This window comes from Gastrolobium bilobum, unplaced genomic scaffold, assembly GCF_033153095.1.
Source record: "Gastrolobium bilobum isolate Gb01-03AN ecotype WA unplaced genomic scaffold, APGP_CSIRO_Gbil_v1 utg19567, whole genome shotgun sequence".
Lineage (NCBI taxonomy): Eukaryota > Viridiplantae > Streptophyta > Magnoliopsida > Fabales > Fabaceae > Gastrolobium > Gastrolobium bilobum.
In genome coordinates, this window is record NW_026897080.1 from 10,001 (window position 1) to 27,346 (window position 17,346).

At 32.9% G+C, this 17,346-nt stretch overlaps 1 protein-coding gene and 1 pseudogene across 1 annotated transcript; both read left to right on the forward strand.

Moving 5' to 3' along the window:
• LOC133303941 (ATP synthase subunit alpha, mitochondrial-like) overlaps positions 1 to 6,232 on the forward strand; it is an 8,393-nt pseudogene extending 2,161 nt beyond the window's left edge.
• Positions 6,233 to 7,873: 1,641 nt separating this feature from the next.
• LOC133303957 (conserved oligomeric Golgi complex subunit 8) lies at positions 7,874 to 17,260 on the forward strand. The gene is made up of 11 exons (XM_061503929.1): positions 7,874 to 8,200; positions 10,393 to 10,541; positions 10,651 to 10,728; positions 10,869 to 10,962; positions 11,070 to 11,144; positions 11,306 to 11,602; positions 11,809 to 11,876; positions 11,959 to 12,013; positions 12,168 to 12,306; positions 16,316 to 16,500; positions 16,719 to 17,260. The coding sequence occupies exons 1-11, from the start codon at positions 7,931 to 7,933 to the stop codon at positions 17,031 to 17,033; spliced, it is 1,725 nt and encodes a 574-aa protein (XP_061359913.1). The 5' UTR covers positions 7,874 to 7,930; the 3' UTR covers positions 17,034 to 17,260.
• The last annotated feature ends 86 nt before the right edge of the window (positions 17,261 to 17,346 follow it).

The window sequence follows — 17,346 nt, forward strand, 5'->3', positions numbered from 1 at the left end:
CCTATCAAAGGGTCATAAGAAGAATACTCCATCATGAGTTATGACTCTTTGATATGGATCCCTCCTTCTCTTTTTCTTCCTCATTCTGAGTAATTTTTTTCATGGAAAATAGGCAATAAATAAAAACAATTCTAAAGGAGCTATCCAATTTCTTTTTCTAAGTCAAACTCATACATACTTCGCATATTTGTTTTTTTATTTAAAATTTGCTTTTGGGTTTCCTTCTCAGCAAAGAAGGGGGGAAGATCCCTAAAATGACTCTCTATTTCATTGCTTTTCATATGTGGTTCCTTATATATTTATGGGGACTCCATTTCATTAAGGGGGACACACTATTGAAGATAATTTCTGAATCAAAGACTAACCTACGTGCTATTGACTTCTCTGAGGGTGGAAAAAGCGCGGGGGGAGGGCGATTGACGGAAATCAACGGTTAAGATATGGTTGTAAAAGGTTGTAAACAAAAATAGATTGTAAATAAAAATAAGTTGTAAATAAAAATAAGTTGTAAGTATAATCTTACCCATAAAAAAATAACAAAGAAATGCAATGAAATTAATAAAAAAAAAAGTAAAACCTAATATAATTTTCTCAATCAGTAAAACATAATATAATTTTTAACAAACATTCAAAATTACTAAATAACAACTTTTCACATATCTAATGGGTTAAAAATTATCTTCTTCATTTGGTATCAAAGCTATACATATATGATTATAAGATCCAATTTTTTTTAATTATAAAAATAATCAAAAAATCATATTAAAAATTAAATATTAACTTAATAGGATATAGGATATGAACATGTGAATAATCTATGTCATAAATTGGGCAGGATCAACTTAGTCTTGTGTAAGAATAATAGGCTTTTTGACCCTTTTACCCTTCGTTAAATAAATAATAACCATTTTCCCCTTATCAAAAATTATCTACCAATCTGTCCGTCTTTAATCTATTAAACTTGAAGATTTAATCAATTAAATGGTCAAATTTGACAAAAAAGGTTGACTTGAAGATTTAATCGATCAAATATCCCTCTTAATCGATTAAATATCCCTCTTAATTTATTTAATCGATCAAAACTTATATTTAATCGATTAAATATCCCAAATGAGCGTGAAAGCATTGATACCAACTCGTAAACTGACAACTCTTGATAAAACGCAATCAGCTCTTATTAAATACAAAACACAATCAACTCCTATTAGATACAAAACGCAATCAGCTCCTATTAAATACAAAACGCAATCAGCTCCTATTAAATACAAATCACAATCAACTCCTATTACATTAAATTCAAATAACCTCCAATACACAGAAAACTGATTGAAGATTCTGCTAAGTATTACATTAAATTCAAGATTCACAATCAACTCCTTTTGTTTATGGAGGAGATTTGACCTTTATTGCCTGTTGGGAGATTTAATCGATTAACTTGAAGATTTAATCGATTAAATCTTCAAGTCAACCATTTTTTTCCAATTTTAATCATTTAATCGATTAAATCTTCAAGTTAATCGATTAAAGAAGAGCAGATTGGTAGATAGCTCTAGGTAAGGGACAAAAATATTATTAATTAATTAATAAGGGACAAAAGGGTAAAAAAACCAAGAATAATAAGTGTTAAATTAAATATTAACTGTTGATTTTTATAAATATAACGGTTATGATTTATTAAAAAATAATTAATTAATTAATGTTAGATATAAGTGTTACCATTGTTAAACACACAAAAATCAACGATTAAAATTTGATTTAAAATTTATTATTCTTGCATCACTCTAAATTGTTCATATCATATCATAAATATATTATTTTATTATACAAAATAAGAAGACTGATGGATAGATTTTTTTGGTTAAAGTGGGCCTATGAGATAGATTTTAAACGGGTATTATTATAAAGGGTAAAACTAATTTTATATTGCATCAAATAATGTGTCTTAGGTTATAAAACAAAATTATGATAGAATTCACTTTAATTTTTTTTAATATATTAATTTTTAAAATATCAAAAGATATTACTTTATATAATACCATATAAAGCAATAGATAATATTAAAATTTAATTTATTCATAAAACTTCTGAAGGCTATAACTTTTGACTCGGGTATCAAATTCAGGTAAATTTTTTTTTGATTCCACATAACTTTTCGAGATCTACGCAATGACATCTCATTTGATATATTTTATTTCTCACAAACACAATTTTAATTTGTAAGAATGGTATTATAAGAGCGGTTAAACCAAGAAGCCTTTGAGTTCTCGGTATGTGATTTATTATAAAAAAATAAATAAAATTTTGATTTGTGGTTTAATTTATTTTTATAATACTTTTTTTTACTATAACAAAAATTTGGTTTATGATTTAAATTAAAAGTAACAATTATTATTAATAAGAAGAACAAAATAAAGATTTGATTTGTGATTTAAACTAAAAAATAAATTTAAAAAATCTGTAGAAATAAAGAAAATAATTAAATAAATATTCTAAATCTCTAAGGAGGAAGGATATTATTTTTGAAATTAATGATTAATGCTATAAGCATCTGGGTTATTATTCGTGGTCTGAAATTAATGATGGCTTATTAATGTTTTTCAAAAATAAAATTACTTAAATTAGGCGTGATTGCCTCTTGATTGAAACCCAATTTAAACGTGATTGGTGACATGTCAGGTGTTGACATGTGTCACATTTTTAAACTCAGAAGCCTATGAGTCTTGTGTTTGTGATTTAATATAAAAAATAAATTAAGATTTGATGTTTGATTTAATTTAAAAAATAATTTTTTATTTTTATTATAAAAAAATTTGGTTTTACACGTGTCATTTTTTTTCAAAAAAAAATAATAATTTAATCATAAAACTTCTGAATACCATAACTTTTGACTCGGGTATCCAATTCAGGTAATTCTTTTTTTGATTCCACATAAATTTTCGAGATCTACGCAATGACATCTCATTTGATATATTTTATTTCTCACAACATAATTTAAATTAGGTAATCCTTCTTCCTTAGAGATTTAGAATATTTATTTAATTATTTTCTTTATTAATACAGATTTTTGAAATTGATTTTTGAGTTTAAATCACAAATCAAATCTTTATTTTGTTTTCCTTATTAATAAAAATTGTTACTTTTAATTTAAATCACAAACTAAATTTTTTTTATAATAAAAATAAAAAAAATTATTTTTTAAATTAAATCACATATCAAATCTTGATTTATTTTTTATATTAAATCACAAACGCAGAACTCAGAGGCTTCTCAGTTTAAAAATGTGACACGTGTCAACACCTGACATGTCACCAATCACGTCTAAATTGGGTTTCAATCAAGAGGCAATCACGCCTAATTTAGGTAATTTTATTTTTGAAAAACATTCATAAGCCATCATTAATTTTAGACCACGAATAATAACCCAGATACTTATAGCATTAATCATTAATTTCAAAAATAATATCCTTCCTCCTTAGAGATTTAAAATATTTATTTAATTATTTTCTTTATTTAACAGATTTTTCAAATTGATTTTTTAGTTTAAATCACAAATCAAATCTTTATTTTGTTTTCCTTATTAATAATAATTTTTATTTTTAATTTTAATTTAAATCACAAACCAAATTTTTGTTATAATAAAAAAAAGTATTATAAAAAAAAATAAATCACAAATCAAAATTTTATTTATTTTTTTATATTAAATCACAAACCCAGAACTCAGAGGCTTCTTGGTTTAACCGCTCTTATAATACCATTATTGTAAATTAAAATTGTGTTTTTGAGAAATTAAATATATCAAATGAGATGTCATTGCGTAGATCTCGAAAAGTTATGTGGAATCAAAAAATGAATTACCTGAATTTGATACCCGAATCAAAAGTTATGGCTTTCAGAAGTTTTATGATTAAATTATTATTTTTTTTGAAAAAAGAATGACACGTGTCAACCTTAGGTGAGAGACGCCCCATTGGAACGTCTTCCCTCAGATGAGAGACGACTAAATGAGCGTCACATTATACAATAGATCCGTAATTATTTCCAAAACTGTAATAAATACGTAATTATTTAATTAAAATGAAATAATTAAATTTTCCTTAGGATAAGAACGAAGTTATGGTTCAGGATCCATATGGCTATCTTTGGCTCTTCGGTCCCTTACAAGGAGTTTAGCGAAGTTGTTGGCCCATGATGATCATCATGGGCTTTTGTTTTTATTCAGTTTTTCGTAGATCTTTTTACTAGGAGTATAGCGAAGTTGTTGGCCCATGATGATGGGCTTTTGTTTTTATTCAGTTTTTCGTAGATCTTTTTACTAGGAGTTTAGCGAAGTTGTTGATGGGCTTTTGTTTTTATTCAGTTTATCGTAGATCTTTTTACTATTTGTCAAATAAAATACAAGTCAGTTGTTTTTTAACTTTTTATTATTGATATGCTGTATTATTTAGTAATAATGTTGTTTTTTTATGGAGGAAAAGTGTGTATCATTTTAAAGGATGTAAAGTTGTGTATTTTAAGTGAGAGAAAGAGATAGATAAAGGAGAATAGAGAATTGACAAAAAAATATAAAGATGTGGGTCCTACCTCTTTGTGAGAGTGAAAGGATATAAATTATGTCATTTTTCTTTGATAAACATAAGTTGTGTCATTTAAGAGGATAAATAATTTTTTTTTTTTATGGTATTATTGTTTTTAAATGGTCCAAAACATTGTTGGTTGTTAAAATTTTTGACTATAATGTTATGTTTTACTATTTTTTTCATCAAAATTTCAAATGTTTTTATCTTTTTACTGATTTTTTTATGGGCAATGATTATCTCCTTTTATAGGAGAGAAGGAATACTTCCTACACTCACATTGAATTTTGTGTCAAATATTTTTTTATCTTTTATTATTTAAAAGGAATGGTGGCTCCACATTTTTGTTTGAGTAGGAGATAACTTATTTTTTCCTACAAAATGAGAAAAGTTTTTCTCTTTTTTTATATCACGATTTTAAGTTTTATGAATTTTTAACCCCTTCTAATTTTACTTAAAATATCAATTTTAACAACATTAATCCTAAACCATTTATATTGTTATTTGTACTTTTCTAACTGAAACTATTGTGGATCATAATCATCACTAAATTCCATGCAACACACATCCTATATGACCAAATTTTATAGCATTTATTCCAAATTAAAAAGCTTGTTTGTAAGCAATAGATTAAGAAGAAGCAGAATTTAGAAGGGAGGACAAGAAGAAATTAGAGAGAAGATTAACTGAAAATACTCGATGATTTCTTATTCTATATTAACCTCTTTAAATAGATCAGTGCAACTGATCAAAATTCCAACTAAAGATATGATAAAATCTAAATCTAAATAATTTAAATTCTAAATCTAAATAAATGATAACGAAAATAAAGCTAAAATTCTAATTTAAATGGGTCTTCTAGAAGTTATCCTTTACGTAACCCAATATGAATGGTTTTACTCGCTTGGGCCTTGCGATCCCTTATAAGTAATTGGACTTAATGTGTGGGCTTGCAGTTGATGAGTCCTTAACTTAGTTTCAGGACATGTTTTTTATTTTTCAAGTTTATTCAAAATGAAAACAAAATCTTACAAATGATATACGTGTCAACTTGTCATACTTTTGAATTAGCGGTGTTCATAAACTGATTCAAATTACGGTGACCTAATCGAAAAACAAATAACCAAATTAATTGAAAATTAAAAATAAAAAAAGCTTATTTTAATTTGATTAGATTAGTTTTTGACTTTGTTGGTGAAAACCGATCTAATCCAAATTGTTCCAATGTATTATGTATTTATTATTTTTGAAATATTGTGACTTTGAATCTTGTTTTGTAGACTTGGAATTTTAGATGTTATTGATCGTTAGCTATATTGTTTTAGTTTTTTATCGTCTATTAATCTATTTTAACTATTCACGAGTTTTAAGCAATGTTATTAAAATCAGTCCATGTTATCAAAAAAAAAAAAAAAAAAATCAGTCCAATCATTGACCCGGCCGAGGTATCGGGTCACTGGTCGAACCGCATGACTGGATGATTATATGTAAATCTATAATTTATATTAAAAAAAATTATAAACATACTCAAATAGTTGAAAAAAATAATATAAATTCTAAATATTTTAATATAAAAAATAAAAAATTATACATTATTGTTCAATAAAGGATCAAACAAACATATAATATTTGTGATATTGGTCTTTCAGTCTCAGTAAATGATATCTCTAACTATAAATCAAATCAAAATTTCTTGCATAGTGCATAACTGAGATAATATTAGTATTGTAAGTACATAATTTATGTAAGTCAATAAGGGCCTGTTTGGTACGATGTATAAGACTTGATAATATAAGCTTACACTAGACATTATGGCATATTTAGTTGTTTGGTGTGACCATCGTATAGTATAAGCTTATACATCATAATCCCTTAATACATCAAAATGATGTATAACTTAATCAATATAATTATCAAGAATTAATATATTATTTTAATATTAATATATTAAAAAATAATCATTTCTCAATACATAAATTTTTAAAATATTGGAGATTTTTATTTTTATAAAAATTAATATATTTCTATAAAAACTAATATTATCTGATATATTTGGAAGAATTATATAAATTTATTATTAAAATGTATTTTGGTCAAAAATATTTTTTTTATCCTATCTAGTATTATACAGTGTATTACCAAACATTAGATGATATTATCTTATACAATATCATGCCAAATATCGGATGGTATTATAATTTAATAAGGTCTTATACAATCAGACCTTATACTATCAGCCCTTATCCTATATTATGTACCAAACATGCCCTAAAGCCCCAAAATTGATATAACACAGGCAGTAGGGGTGTTAACGGGTCGAGCCGAGCCGAGCTTTGGTCTTAAAAGGCTAAGCCTGTGATTAAATGTGTCGGCCTTACCAAGCCTGTTACCTGTTACGAATATAATTATCGGCCTGTGGCGTGCCTTATTTACAAAAAATAAAAGTCTGATTTGGCCTGTTAGCCTGTTAGAAAAAAATAAGACAATAAAAATTTATCCAAACAGAATATACAATACACAACACTAGTAATTCCATAAATATTCATAAATTCAATGTATATCGAAACAACATAATATAGAACAAAATCATTCAAAAAGTCTGTTTAACTAATAAAATAGGAGTGAAATGGATTGAGAGGAGAGATGGCTATTACAAATAGTATAAAAAATAAAATAAAAATAAAAATTAATATACTAGGCCAGCCTGAGAGGCTCCAAGGCCGAGCTTTTGAATTGAAGCCTGAGGCCTTTTTACTAAACGAACTTTTAAACAAGTCCAGGCATGGTTCCAACAACCAATATTAGGCATGTAAGCATGAGCCTTCACGAGCCGAGCTCCTGAAAGGCCCCTGGCTCATTTATCACCCCTAAGGTAAATTCCATAAATAAGAAACAAAACATGTTGGTATGATATAATCTTTCTCTTACAAAAAAATAAATAAATTTATTATTACATTATTTAAGAAATTCACTGGTCATGGCTTAAAAAAAATATTAACTCATCATATATGAAATAAATAAATATTTGAGTAAATATCCTTTCTGATCCTCAGCAAATTTTACGATACTCGCTTTACTTCCTAACAAATAAAAAAGGGTTTCGTAATCTTAAAAAATTCAAGACCTATTAAATTTCTTAACCGAACTTAAATGGATCGACTTTAAATTCTTCAAAATGGACCAGAAACAACATTTTTATTTGCTAGTAAATAAAACCATCACAATAAAATTTGCTAGTAACGAAAAAGGTATTTAGTCAAAATATTCAATTACAAGCATTCATTTGCTTGGAGTACTAGATCTAGGAGTGGAAGCATTGCGATTTGCAGAACCAATACCCAACAAAGAGGACAAAAATGGAGTCCTCAGAAGGTGCTTCAGCGGAGATCGTTCTTCCTCTTCCTCTGGCCTCAGATTCACAGCAACCCTATGTCTCCGAACTCCTCTCCTTCACTCTTGATCGCCTTCACAAGGAACCTGAACTGCTTCGTGTCGATGCCGATAGGATTCGCCGGCAAATGCAAGAGGTCGCCGTCGGTAATTACCGATCATTTATTGCTGCCGCCGACGCCTTGCTTGCTATTCGTCAGGAAGTTTCCTCTATTGACAAGCATCTTGAATCTATGGTATTCTTTCTTTCTTTTCATTTCAATTTCCCCTCTGTGTTCGTGTAATGTCTTTTTGTTTATAGATTTGCAAATCTCATAATGAAATTCACATATAATAATTATGTTGGAAATATCATTTTGTTGCATTGAGTCAGTAATTGGTCTAGATAGTACTTTTTTAGGTGTCATAATGCAATTTGGGTTATGAGTTTGATTTTTAGGAGCTCAAGCACTATATATATGAAAAGATAGGTGGTGAAATTGGTGCGTAACAGTTTTGTTAAGTTGTCAGAACTGGAAAATTATCCTCAGTTTTATTTTACTATATTCACTTATACCTGCAAATTGATGAAGGCGCACATAAATGAAACTGTATACTAATAAGATAATTCTTAATGAACCAACAAGGCGTTTGGTGCGCGACTTTTATTTGAAAACTCGGGAAAGCATGGTAGGGGAACAAAGAATGTTGCGTATTCTGGGAAAATGGTTTTGTGTGTTAACTTTGGTACTGTTTGTCAAATTAGAGATTTATAGAATTGGTGGAATTATTGAGTGTCTGGGGAAGCCAAATTTAAAGCGCAAAAATGTTTACTAAATTGCCCCCTCAATGTATACGATCTGTTGATATAGTCTTCGAAAAAGGTAAAAGGTATGTTCGTCATTTTCATCGAATAGAGGCCAAATATAATATTTCAAACCTAACGTATGGCTAAGGTTATTTTCGTAAAATAACCTCACATTCTCACAAATATATTACAACCAACCAAACACACTCTCAGTAAATTTATTCATAATTTTCTGGGTAAATTTGATCCTACCAAACAGCATTTTAGTAACATTCCAGTAAAATATATTTCCCTCTATATTCCAGTAATAATTATTTTCTGGATTAAAAAAAATTTCTCGTGTACCAAACGCCCCCCAACAGACATGTCAGAGTGCTCGCTGTGACGGTTCCAGGTTTTTTTTAATTATGGAGAGGACAATATGGATACATATTTGCCCATGTTGCAAGCATTCTACGTGAATGTATGTTACAAGAAGGGTTTCACTTATAGAGAAGCAGCACTCTGGGATACTGAAGGACTTTGTAGCTCAATGTTACAGATTCAAGAATCTATAAAGGATAAAAGAGAGAAACTGAAAAACGAACGATAACTTTATTATTCAGATACACCTTGTGATAAACGTTGGCTCCTTATATACATCAGCCTTATTACTACTCCTGCAACTAATTCACGTAACTGAACCTAACAACTTTCCTACTTTCACGCTATTGCTTCTATCTTACAATATTCATGTGACTAATTGACGTGGCAGCTTAAGCTACAAAGTCCTTCAGTATCTCAGAGTGCTGCTTCTCTCTACGTGAAACCCTTCTTGTAACAATGTAGCTCTTTAGAAGAGTATGCAGTTGATTTCTTTGGACTTTAATTCGTAGAATATATAAAGTTCTTAGAATTGGAAGTGGGAACTACAACAACAGCCAAAGTAATATACCGTTAGGTGGGGTTCATTTCATGGATCAATTGACTGTGGTGCTGTGTCAAAAACCAAGTTCTGGAACTTCCTGGTAATTTTGTTGAAGTAAAATGTCATGATTAACAGAATTCATTCTTCTATCTCTTTATGGAATACATGATTCTTCCTTTGTGGTGATGCTGGCAGTGTGACGTAGGTCCTTGGACCAACTTTTGGTAGCTCTAGTGTTATTGTAGGAGTAAAGATAAATTTTTATGTTAATTTTGTAATCCATGCTACTATTTAGTGCATAGAGTTCTTATTTTTTAGGAACATTTCATTTGATAGCTGATTTGGGATAAGATTAGGCGATTGGCTTCAAATAAGTGCAAAGCACATGTTGTTTTTATGGAGGTATCTAATAAAACTGGACTAAAAAAGTAAAGGACGTATAGAAACGAATAGAATTTGGATGGAAAATCATTCCTCTTCCAAAAACTGAAGCAAGATGATTGCAAAACAAAGAGGAAAAGTTTAGAAACAAAAAATAGCAGAGATGATTCTCTTTCAGCTCCATGAAACTGGAGTCCTGTCTCTCCCACCCAACCTATACTCTAAATCCAGTCTAACCCTTATTATTTTCCCTTCCGCTATTTATGCCCTGCCATCTCTCCCTCTCTTTTCTAATTCAGTTATGACTTCTAACTAACTAACTGTCATTTGGGCGTTAATCTCCTTTGTCGCAGATAAATGAGATCCCAAAGTTGACATCTGGTTGCACTGCGTTCATAGAATCAGCGGAACAGATTTTGGAGAAGAGGAAGATGAACCATACAATGCTAGCCAATCACAGTACATTGCTTGACTTGCTAGAAATTCCTCAACTTATGGACACGTAAGTTAAAAGAGATAAATATTTAGTTACACTTGTTAGTTGTCAAATTTTGATGTACTAATGGTCTCACATGCCGTATGACAAACACATCATTCCTATGTTTCTGCAGATGTGTACGGAATGGGAATTATGATGAAGCCCTAGATTTGGAAGCATTTGTTGCTAAACTTTCAACAATGCATCCAAAGTAAGTTGATGCGCCTCTTTCATGCTAATTAACATGTAATTTAGCTTTGAATAGAGGTTATTTTCCCTTTAGTTTTCTAAGGAAAGGCTTACTTATAATTTATTGCTTCCTTGTTACTAAATGCTTTTCCCCTTGTGAAGGCTAACAGTTATTCAAGCATTGGCTACAGAAGTTAGGCAGACTACCCAATCACTTCTTTCTCAGCTTCTTCAGAAACTTCGCTCAAATATTCAGGTTCATATTATGATTATAAAAAATATATGAACAAATGCCACTTGATTCATCTGGAAAACTAGGTGGATATTTTCTTTCTTATTTATTTATTTATCTTCTTTTGCTAGTTACCCGAGTGCCTTCGCATTATTGGATATTTACGGAGAATAGGAGTATTTAGTGAGTATGGAATGCGTTTGCTGGTGAGTTCAATGATTTTGTTTTCCGTGCAATCTTCCTTTTCCCTTGTTGCTTGTTTTTTACCTTGAAATTTTCAGTTCGGTCGCAGCTCTGTTGTACTCTTTTTTTTCTTTTTTCTTTTTTCTCCTGCTTCCATTTGACTTAGACAGATATTTATTGTCAGTTCTTAAGATGCCGAGAGGCATGGCTTACCGCCATACTTGAAGATCTGGACCAGGCAAACCCATATGAGTACTTGAAAGGGATGATTAATTGTCATAGAATGCATCTTTTTGACGTTGTTAATCAATACCGAGCAATATTTGCTGACGACACATCAGTAAATGAGGGAAATTATGATGGTGGACTTCTTTTTAGTTGGGCTATGCACCAAATTACCTCACTCCTACAAATTCTGAAAGTTATGCTTCCAAAAATAACTGAAGGTGGATCACTGTCAAATATTTTAGATCAGTGCATGGTGAGCTTCTTTCATAATATTAATTTTTAGCAACCCTCCTCCCCATGGAAAAATAGGTAAAAAGAAAAGAAAAGAAAAAACTTAAGACTTGGCCTGCCTGCAAGTCCTACTTTGTCTGGCAAAAATGCATTTTGATATATGTTTTGACCTATGCTGCAGGAAGAACCTACATTAACATTTTTATACTTTTTTTTTTTGTTTAACAGTACTGTGCTATGGGACTTGGTTGGGTTGGACTAGATTTTCGAGGCTTGCTCCCATCACTTTTTGAGGAGTAATATATGTTCCTTTAATGATCTATTAGATTAAATTGTACTTGAAGCATTTTTGTAATATATAGGATGGTTTCTTTACAGAGCAGTTCTCAACTTATTTTCAAAAAATATGAGTACCGCAGTAGAGAATTTTCAGGTAAATTTTACATACTAGTTACCTGAAATTGATTTTATGCATTGATCATTTTCATTTACACTGACAAGTTAACTTCTGGAGACCTCTTTTTCTGTATTTTCCTCAGCAAGTTGCCTAGTTTTATGTAGTGTTTAAAAAATTGATTTGTTCTCAGTTGGTTTTGGATTCACATCGGTGGGTTCCCCTGCCAGCAGTTGGTTTTCCTGCAAATACTGTTGGTGAAGAAAGTCAGGAGGATGTCACTCCACCCTCTTATCTGATGGAGCATCCACCTCTTGCTGTTTTTATCAATGGTAAGTCTAGGTTTTCTTCTAGATTTCTTCAGGGAATTGCTTGTCCATTATCCTTTGCCTATTACACATACACACACATATATATAACTAGTGGGTTAAATGGAGATTGGAAGATATTCTGTCTCCAGAAAAACCTGAACCTGTTGTAGTAAATAAAGTGATAGAATTTAAACATGAAGCAATAGAAGCTTCCTTTGCCCCTTTAAGAACAGAATCAGTAAGATACCCTACTTAGTAAATACAACGTCATATCAATAGGCATTCCCTATTTTACAATTCCCAAAGGATTGTATTTATTAGTGTTAGAATAGGAAATATTAGATATATAGATGTGGTTTAGATTTGTATAGATGAGGGGGGATATTTTGACTACCAAAAATGTCCACTACCACCTTACTACCTATCAAATCACCATTGGATTAAAGAGAGAAAATGTTAAAAAGTTTTTGAAGAGAGAAAAAATGTTAATCCAATGGTGATTAGATAGGTAGTAAGGTGGTAGTGGAAATTTTTGGTAGTCAAAATATCCTTCCTCTGTATAGATTACTTCCATATCTGTAAATATTCTTTTCCTATTTAGTTTTTGGATTAGGTCTGGGCTTCTCACTTAAGCCCATTAGGATCTTTATATATTGTAACTCTTTGTATTAACTTAATACACAACATATTATTTTACATTCAAGTTGGTATCAAAGTTCTTTTGTTCTGGGAACCATCGCTTTCGTTTAAAAACTTTGTTTTCGCTTTAAAACCTAAGCCCACTGCTTAGGAGTCATCTTTTCTTTGCCGTGCGTCCTTCCGGCAAGCCATCTAAGGCTGTAAGCCCCTTCTGAGTGATTTCCGAACGCGTCAGAACCTCCGACCGCCATCGGAACCACCGTCCGTCACTGTTCCGGCCGCCGAAGAGGTTTTCCGGCAAGTTATCAACCCAGAAAACCTGCGATCAAGACCCTCTCCTCTCGGCGACCAGTTTTGTGGAGGTCCGACCACCATCGCGTCAGTGACGCGCCTCCACGCGCCGCCCTTCTTTTCTGCGCGTGTCACGCGCCGGTGCGTGTGCACTGTTCCGGCAGCTTTTTTCGGTCGTTCTTGGACAGAGAAGCTCGCCTCCTCCACCTCTTTCCAAATCTGTGGTTGGTTCTTTGTGGGTCTCACTTTTTGTGCGTACCTCTTCTTGATTTTCGATCAGGTTAGTTTCGATTCACTTCGTTGTATATCCTTGTGATTTATTACAATGGCAGCATCTTCTCCTGCTGATTCGGAGATCAGTTCTCCCTCTCGTCCTGCCAAAAGTTCCCCTAATATCATCTCCACCAATGTTGGGCCCATTACCTCTTCAAAGCTGAAGGTTCTGTTAATTACAAGAATTGGGCCACCTCTGTTCGAGTTTGGTTCTTTGGACAAGGACATGGGAACCATCTCACAACTAAATCTACTGATATTCCTAAGGAAGAAAAATCTGATTGGGAAAGGATTGACAACCAGCTTCTAAGTATCCTTTGGCAGTCTATTGATCCAGTCGTCTTGGATATTTTCTATTTTTTTCAAACATGCAATGAAGTGTGGGAGGAAGCAAAACACCTCTACACTAATGATGTTCAGCAGCTCTATTCTATCATGTCTCAGTTTATGGATCTACGCAAATCATCTGACACCCAGATGGAGACATATATTGGCAAAAGTCGATCTCTGATGCAGGCATATTTGGATATGTTGCCTTACCCTAATGATGCTTCTGCATATCAGAAACAGGTGGAACGTCTCTTTATGGTTGCCACACTTTTTGGTCTTCCCGAAGAATATGATAATGTCGGGATACTATCTTGACCAGTGGGGATCCTGATCTATCAATGATGTATCAACGTCTTCTGAACCTTAATAAGAAATTTGCTTCTGCATCATCTACTGTTGTTGATTCCATTGCTCTAGTTTCCCGTACTGACTTTCGCGGGAACATTGGCGGTGGTCGTGGTCGTGGTAGAGGCCAGGGAGGACGTGACCCAGGAGGATGTGGTCATCGACCTCGTTGTCATTATTGTTAGCAACTCGGTCATTATGAGGAATGTTGCTACACAAAGTATCCTCACCTGCAACCCTCTCATGCTGCTAATATAGCTCAATCGGATACTGCTTCAACTGGTGCAGACTCTCTCTCCTCTGAAGACTATGCAACACTCCAGATCCTTCTCAGGAAGGCCTCTCCTCAATCTCAGCCCTCTGCTTCAAAAACTGGTAATCCCGTTGCTCGTGTTTCTCATTCTGCATCACTTGGTCCTTGGATATTTGACTCAGGTGCTACTGATCACCTTTGTGTTAATAAGGAACTCTTTTTATCCCTTACCTATTCTGATAATTTACTCTCTTTTACTCTTGTTGATGGCACTAAAGCCCCTGTTCATGGGATTGGACAAATCTGTCCAACCTCCTCATTGACCTTGACATCTGTCTATTACATTCCTGACATCCCTTATAACTTAATCTCTGTTAGTAAACTGATCAACTCTCTTAATTGTATTGTCACATTCTCAAACCATTCTGTTTCTGTGCAGGATCCGGGTACGGGGAAAACGATTGGAGTGGGCCGTGAGTCACGGGGTCTGTTCTACTTGGTTGTGCTGAGTCTTTCAAAATTGCAGAAGATGGTTCCTCTTTTATCCGGTCTCCAGACTTTAGATTGTCAGTCATGTCAGCAAGGGAAGCACATACGCTCCTCCTTTGCCAATCGAGTCAATAAACGAGCTGATGCTCCTTTTTCAATTATTCATTCAGATATTTGGGGTCCTAGTCGTAGTGTGTCTGTTTTAGGATTTCGGTATTTTGTTACCTTTATTGATGATTTTTCACGTTGTACTTGGATTTATTTAATGAAAAACCGTTCTGAGTTATTTTCTATTTATCAAAAATTTTCTGCTGAAATTCATACTCAATTTGGTGATTCTATTCGTATTTTACGCAGTGATAAAGTTAAGGAATATGTTTCTATTGACTTTTCTAATTTCTTAGCCACACAGGGTACTTTACACCAAACTACTTGTCCTCACACTCCACAACAAAATGGAGTAGCTGAACGTAAAAATAGACATCTCATTGAAACTGCACGGACTCTTCTTATTCACATGCATGTTCCTCTTCACTTCTGGGCTGATGCAGTTCTTGCCTCTTGTTTTCTCATCAACCGTATGTCTTCATCTGTGCTTAATAATGACATTCCTTATAACTTGTTGCTTCCAAATGTTCCTCTCTATCCTCTATGTTCTTCCTGTTCCTTTTATTGACTTATCTTTGCCAGTTGCAGGTAACTCTATTCCAGATGAGCAACCTATTGCTTCCATACCTGAGGACCGTCCATTTCTCACCTATCAGTGTCGTAAAACTGTGTCGACTTCGTAAATCCTTATATGGTCTCAAGCAGTCTCCTCGAGCATGGTTCAGTCGCTTCAATTCTGTTGTTCAGGCTTTTGGTTTAATCCGCAGTAAAGTTGACCATTCTGTGTTTTATAGGATCACATCTCCTGATAAGTGCATCTATTTGCTAGTCTATGTTGATGACATCATTCTCACTGGAAGTGATCAAGCTGGAATTCATCAGTTAAAATAGTATTTATTCAGTCAATTTCAAACAAAGGACCTTGGGAAGCTGCGTTACTTCTTGGGAATTGAGGTGGCACAATCCAGACAGGACATTTCTATCTGTCAAATGAAGTATGCTTTAGATATCCTAGAAGAGACTGGTATGTTGGGGTGTAAACCAGTCGATACACCCATGGATCCAAATGTCAAGTTATTGCCCGAACAGGGGGAGCTGTTATCTGATCCTGGTCGTTATCGAAGGCTAATTGGGAAGCTCAATTATCTTACGGTGATTAGGCCAGACATTTGATGAAACTTAAATGGGTGCTAATAATCATGTGATGGCATAATGCTTTAATGTATGCTTTATTCCTTATTCTTCTTTGCACTATTCTAAACACTTCATCCATTTGCATTGATGTCCATTTGTTGGCTGCAGGTGTATCTGCAGCAATGAATGAGCTACGTCCGTGTGCCCCAATAAGCCTAAAACACGTCCTTGTCCGAGAATTGGTTAAGGGATTACAGGCTGTTTCTGATTCATTGTTACTGTACAACACAACTCGGGTGCTCAGAGCTAACGAATCAGGACTTTTCCTCTCACTCTGCCGGGCATTTATTGAGGTATTTTATAACTCATATACAACTTGAGTACTGTTTCTAATTGTAGCTGCTGATCTGCAGTTGTTGAGGAATTACTCTATATTCTGATTACTTTTTTTGGTATAATGGTGGTCTCGAGGTTATGATTTTATTCAAGCTACCTAAGTTCCTTACCATTAGTTCAATCCAAGTGGCTTTCTTTGTACTGATTACTGAATACCTTAAAATTCGTTCTATAGGTTGCTTATCCTCATTGTGCAAAGTGTTTTGGGCGTTGCTATACTGGTGGAGCAGCTCTTGTTATGGATGCTAAGAATGTGTATGATGGAATCAGCCGCCTGTTAGAGGCCTCCTCTGCAAGAGAACTCCCAAAACCAGTGAATAATGGAGAAGCCAAGAGCGTGGCTGAGAATGGTGTACTGCCAAAAATGGAAAATGGAGAAACATCTGATGCCAAAGAATCTGAAGCCATCAGTGTTGAAGAGGTGAACAAAGACCCTACTTCCCAGACAGATCAGGAAGACACTAATCTTGAAAAGCCGCTTGAACAGTGACATTTTAGTGATGGGCAAAGTGTATTCTTTTTTCCTTCTAAATATTGCTCCCTGTTTCAGTGTTTTTATTTTATTTTGGGGGGGCCTGTTTTATTCTTTGTAGTTTGTATTTTCTAAGACGGATGTCGTCAGCTGTAATTATATGAATAAGTATTGATTGTTAGATGAACGGAGAAGAGAATTTTGACACACATTACTTGTACGAAGCAGGATTTTATTTTTGGGATTATTGATTAATATATCAGTTACAATGTATTTATGCACGTGTAAATATTTAGCTTCAGCCACTGCATGGATTTGTTGTGTTAGTTTT

What these genes read in the sequence shown, in the direction of transcription:
- LOC133303957 (XM_061503929.1), top strand. Translation starts at nt 7,931, where the DNA reads ATGGAGTCCTCAGAAGGTGCTTCAGCGGAGATCGTTCTTCCTCTTCCT. An exon ending in CCGCAGTAGAGAATTTTCAG is followed by an intron (nt 12,014 to 12,167) that starts GTAAATTTTACA and finishes ATTTGTTCTCAG; the next exon opens with TTGGTTTTGGATTCACATCG. An exon ending in TCTGCCGGGCATTTATTGAG is followed by an intron (nt 16,501 to 16,718) that starts GTATTTTATAAC and finishes TTCGTTCTATAG; the next exon opens with GTTGCTTATCCTCATTGTGC.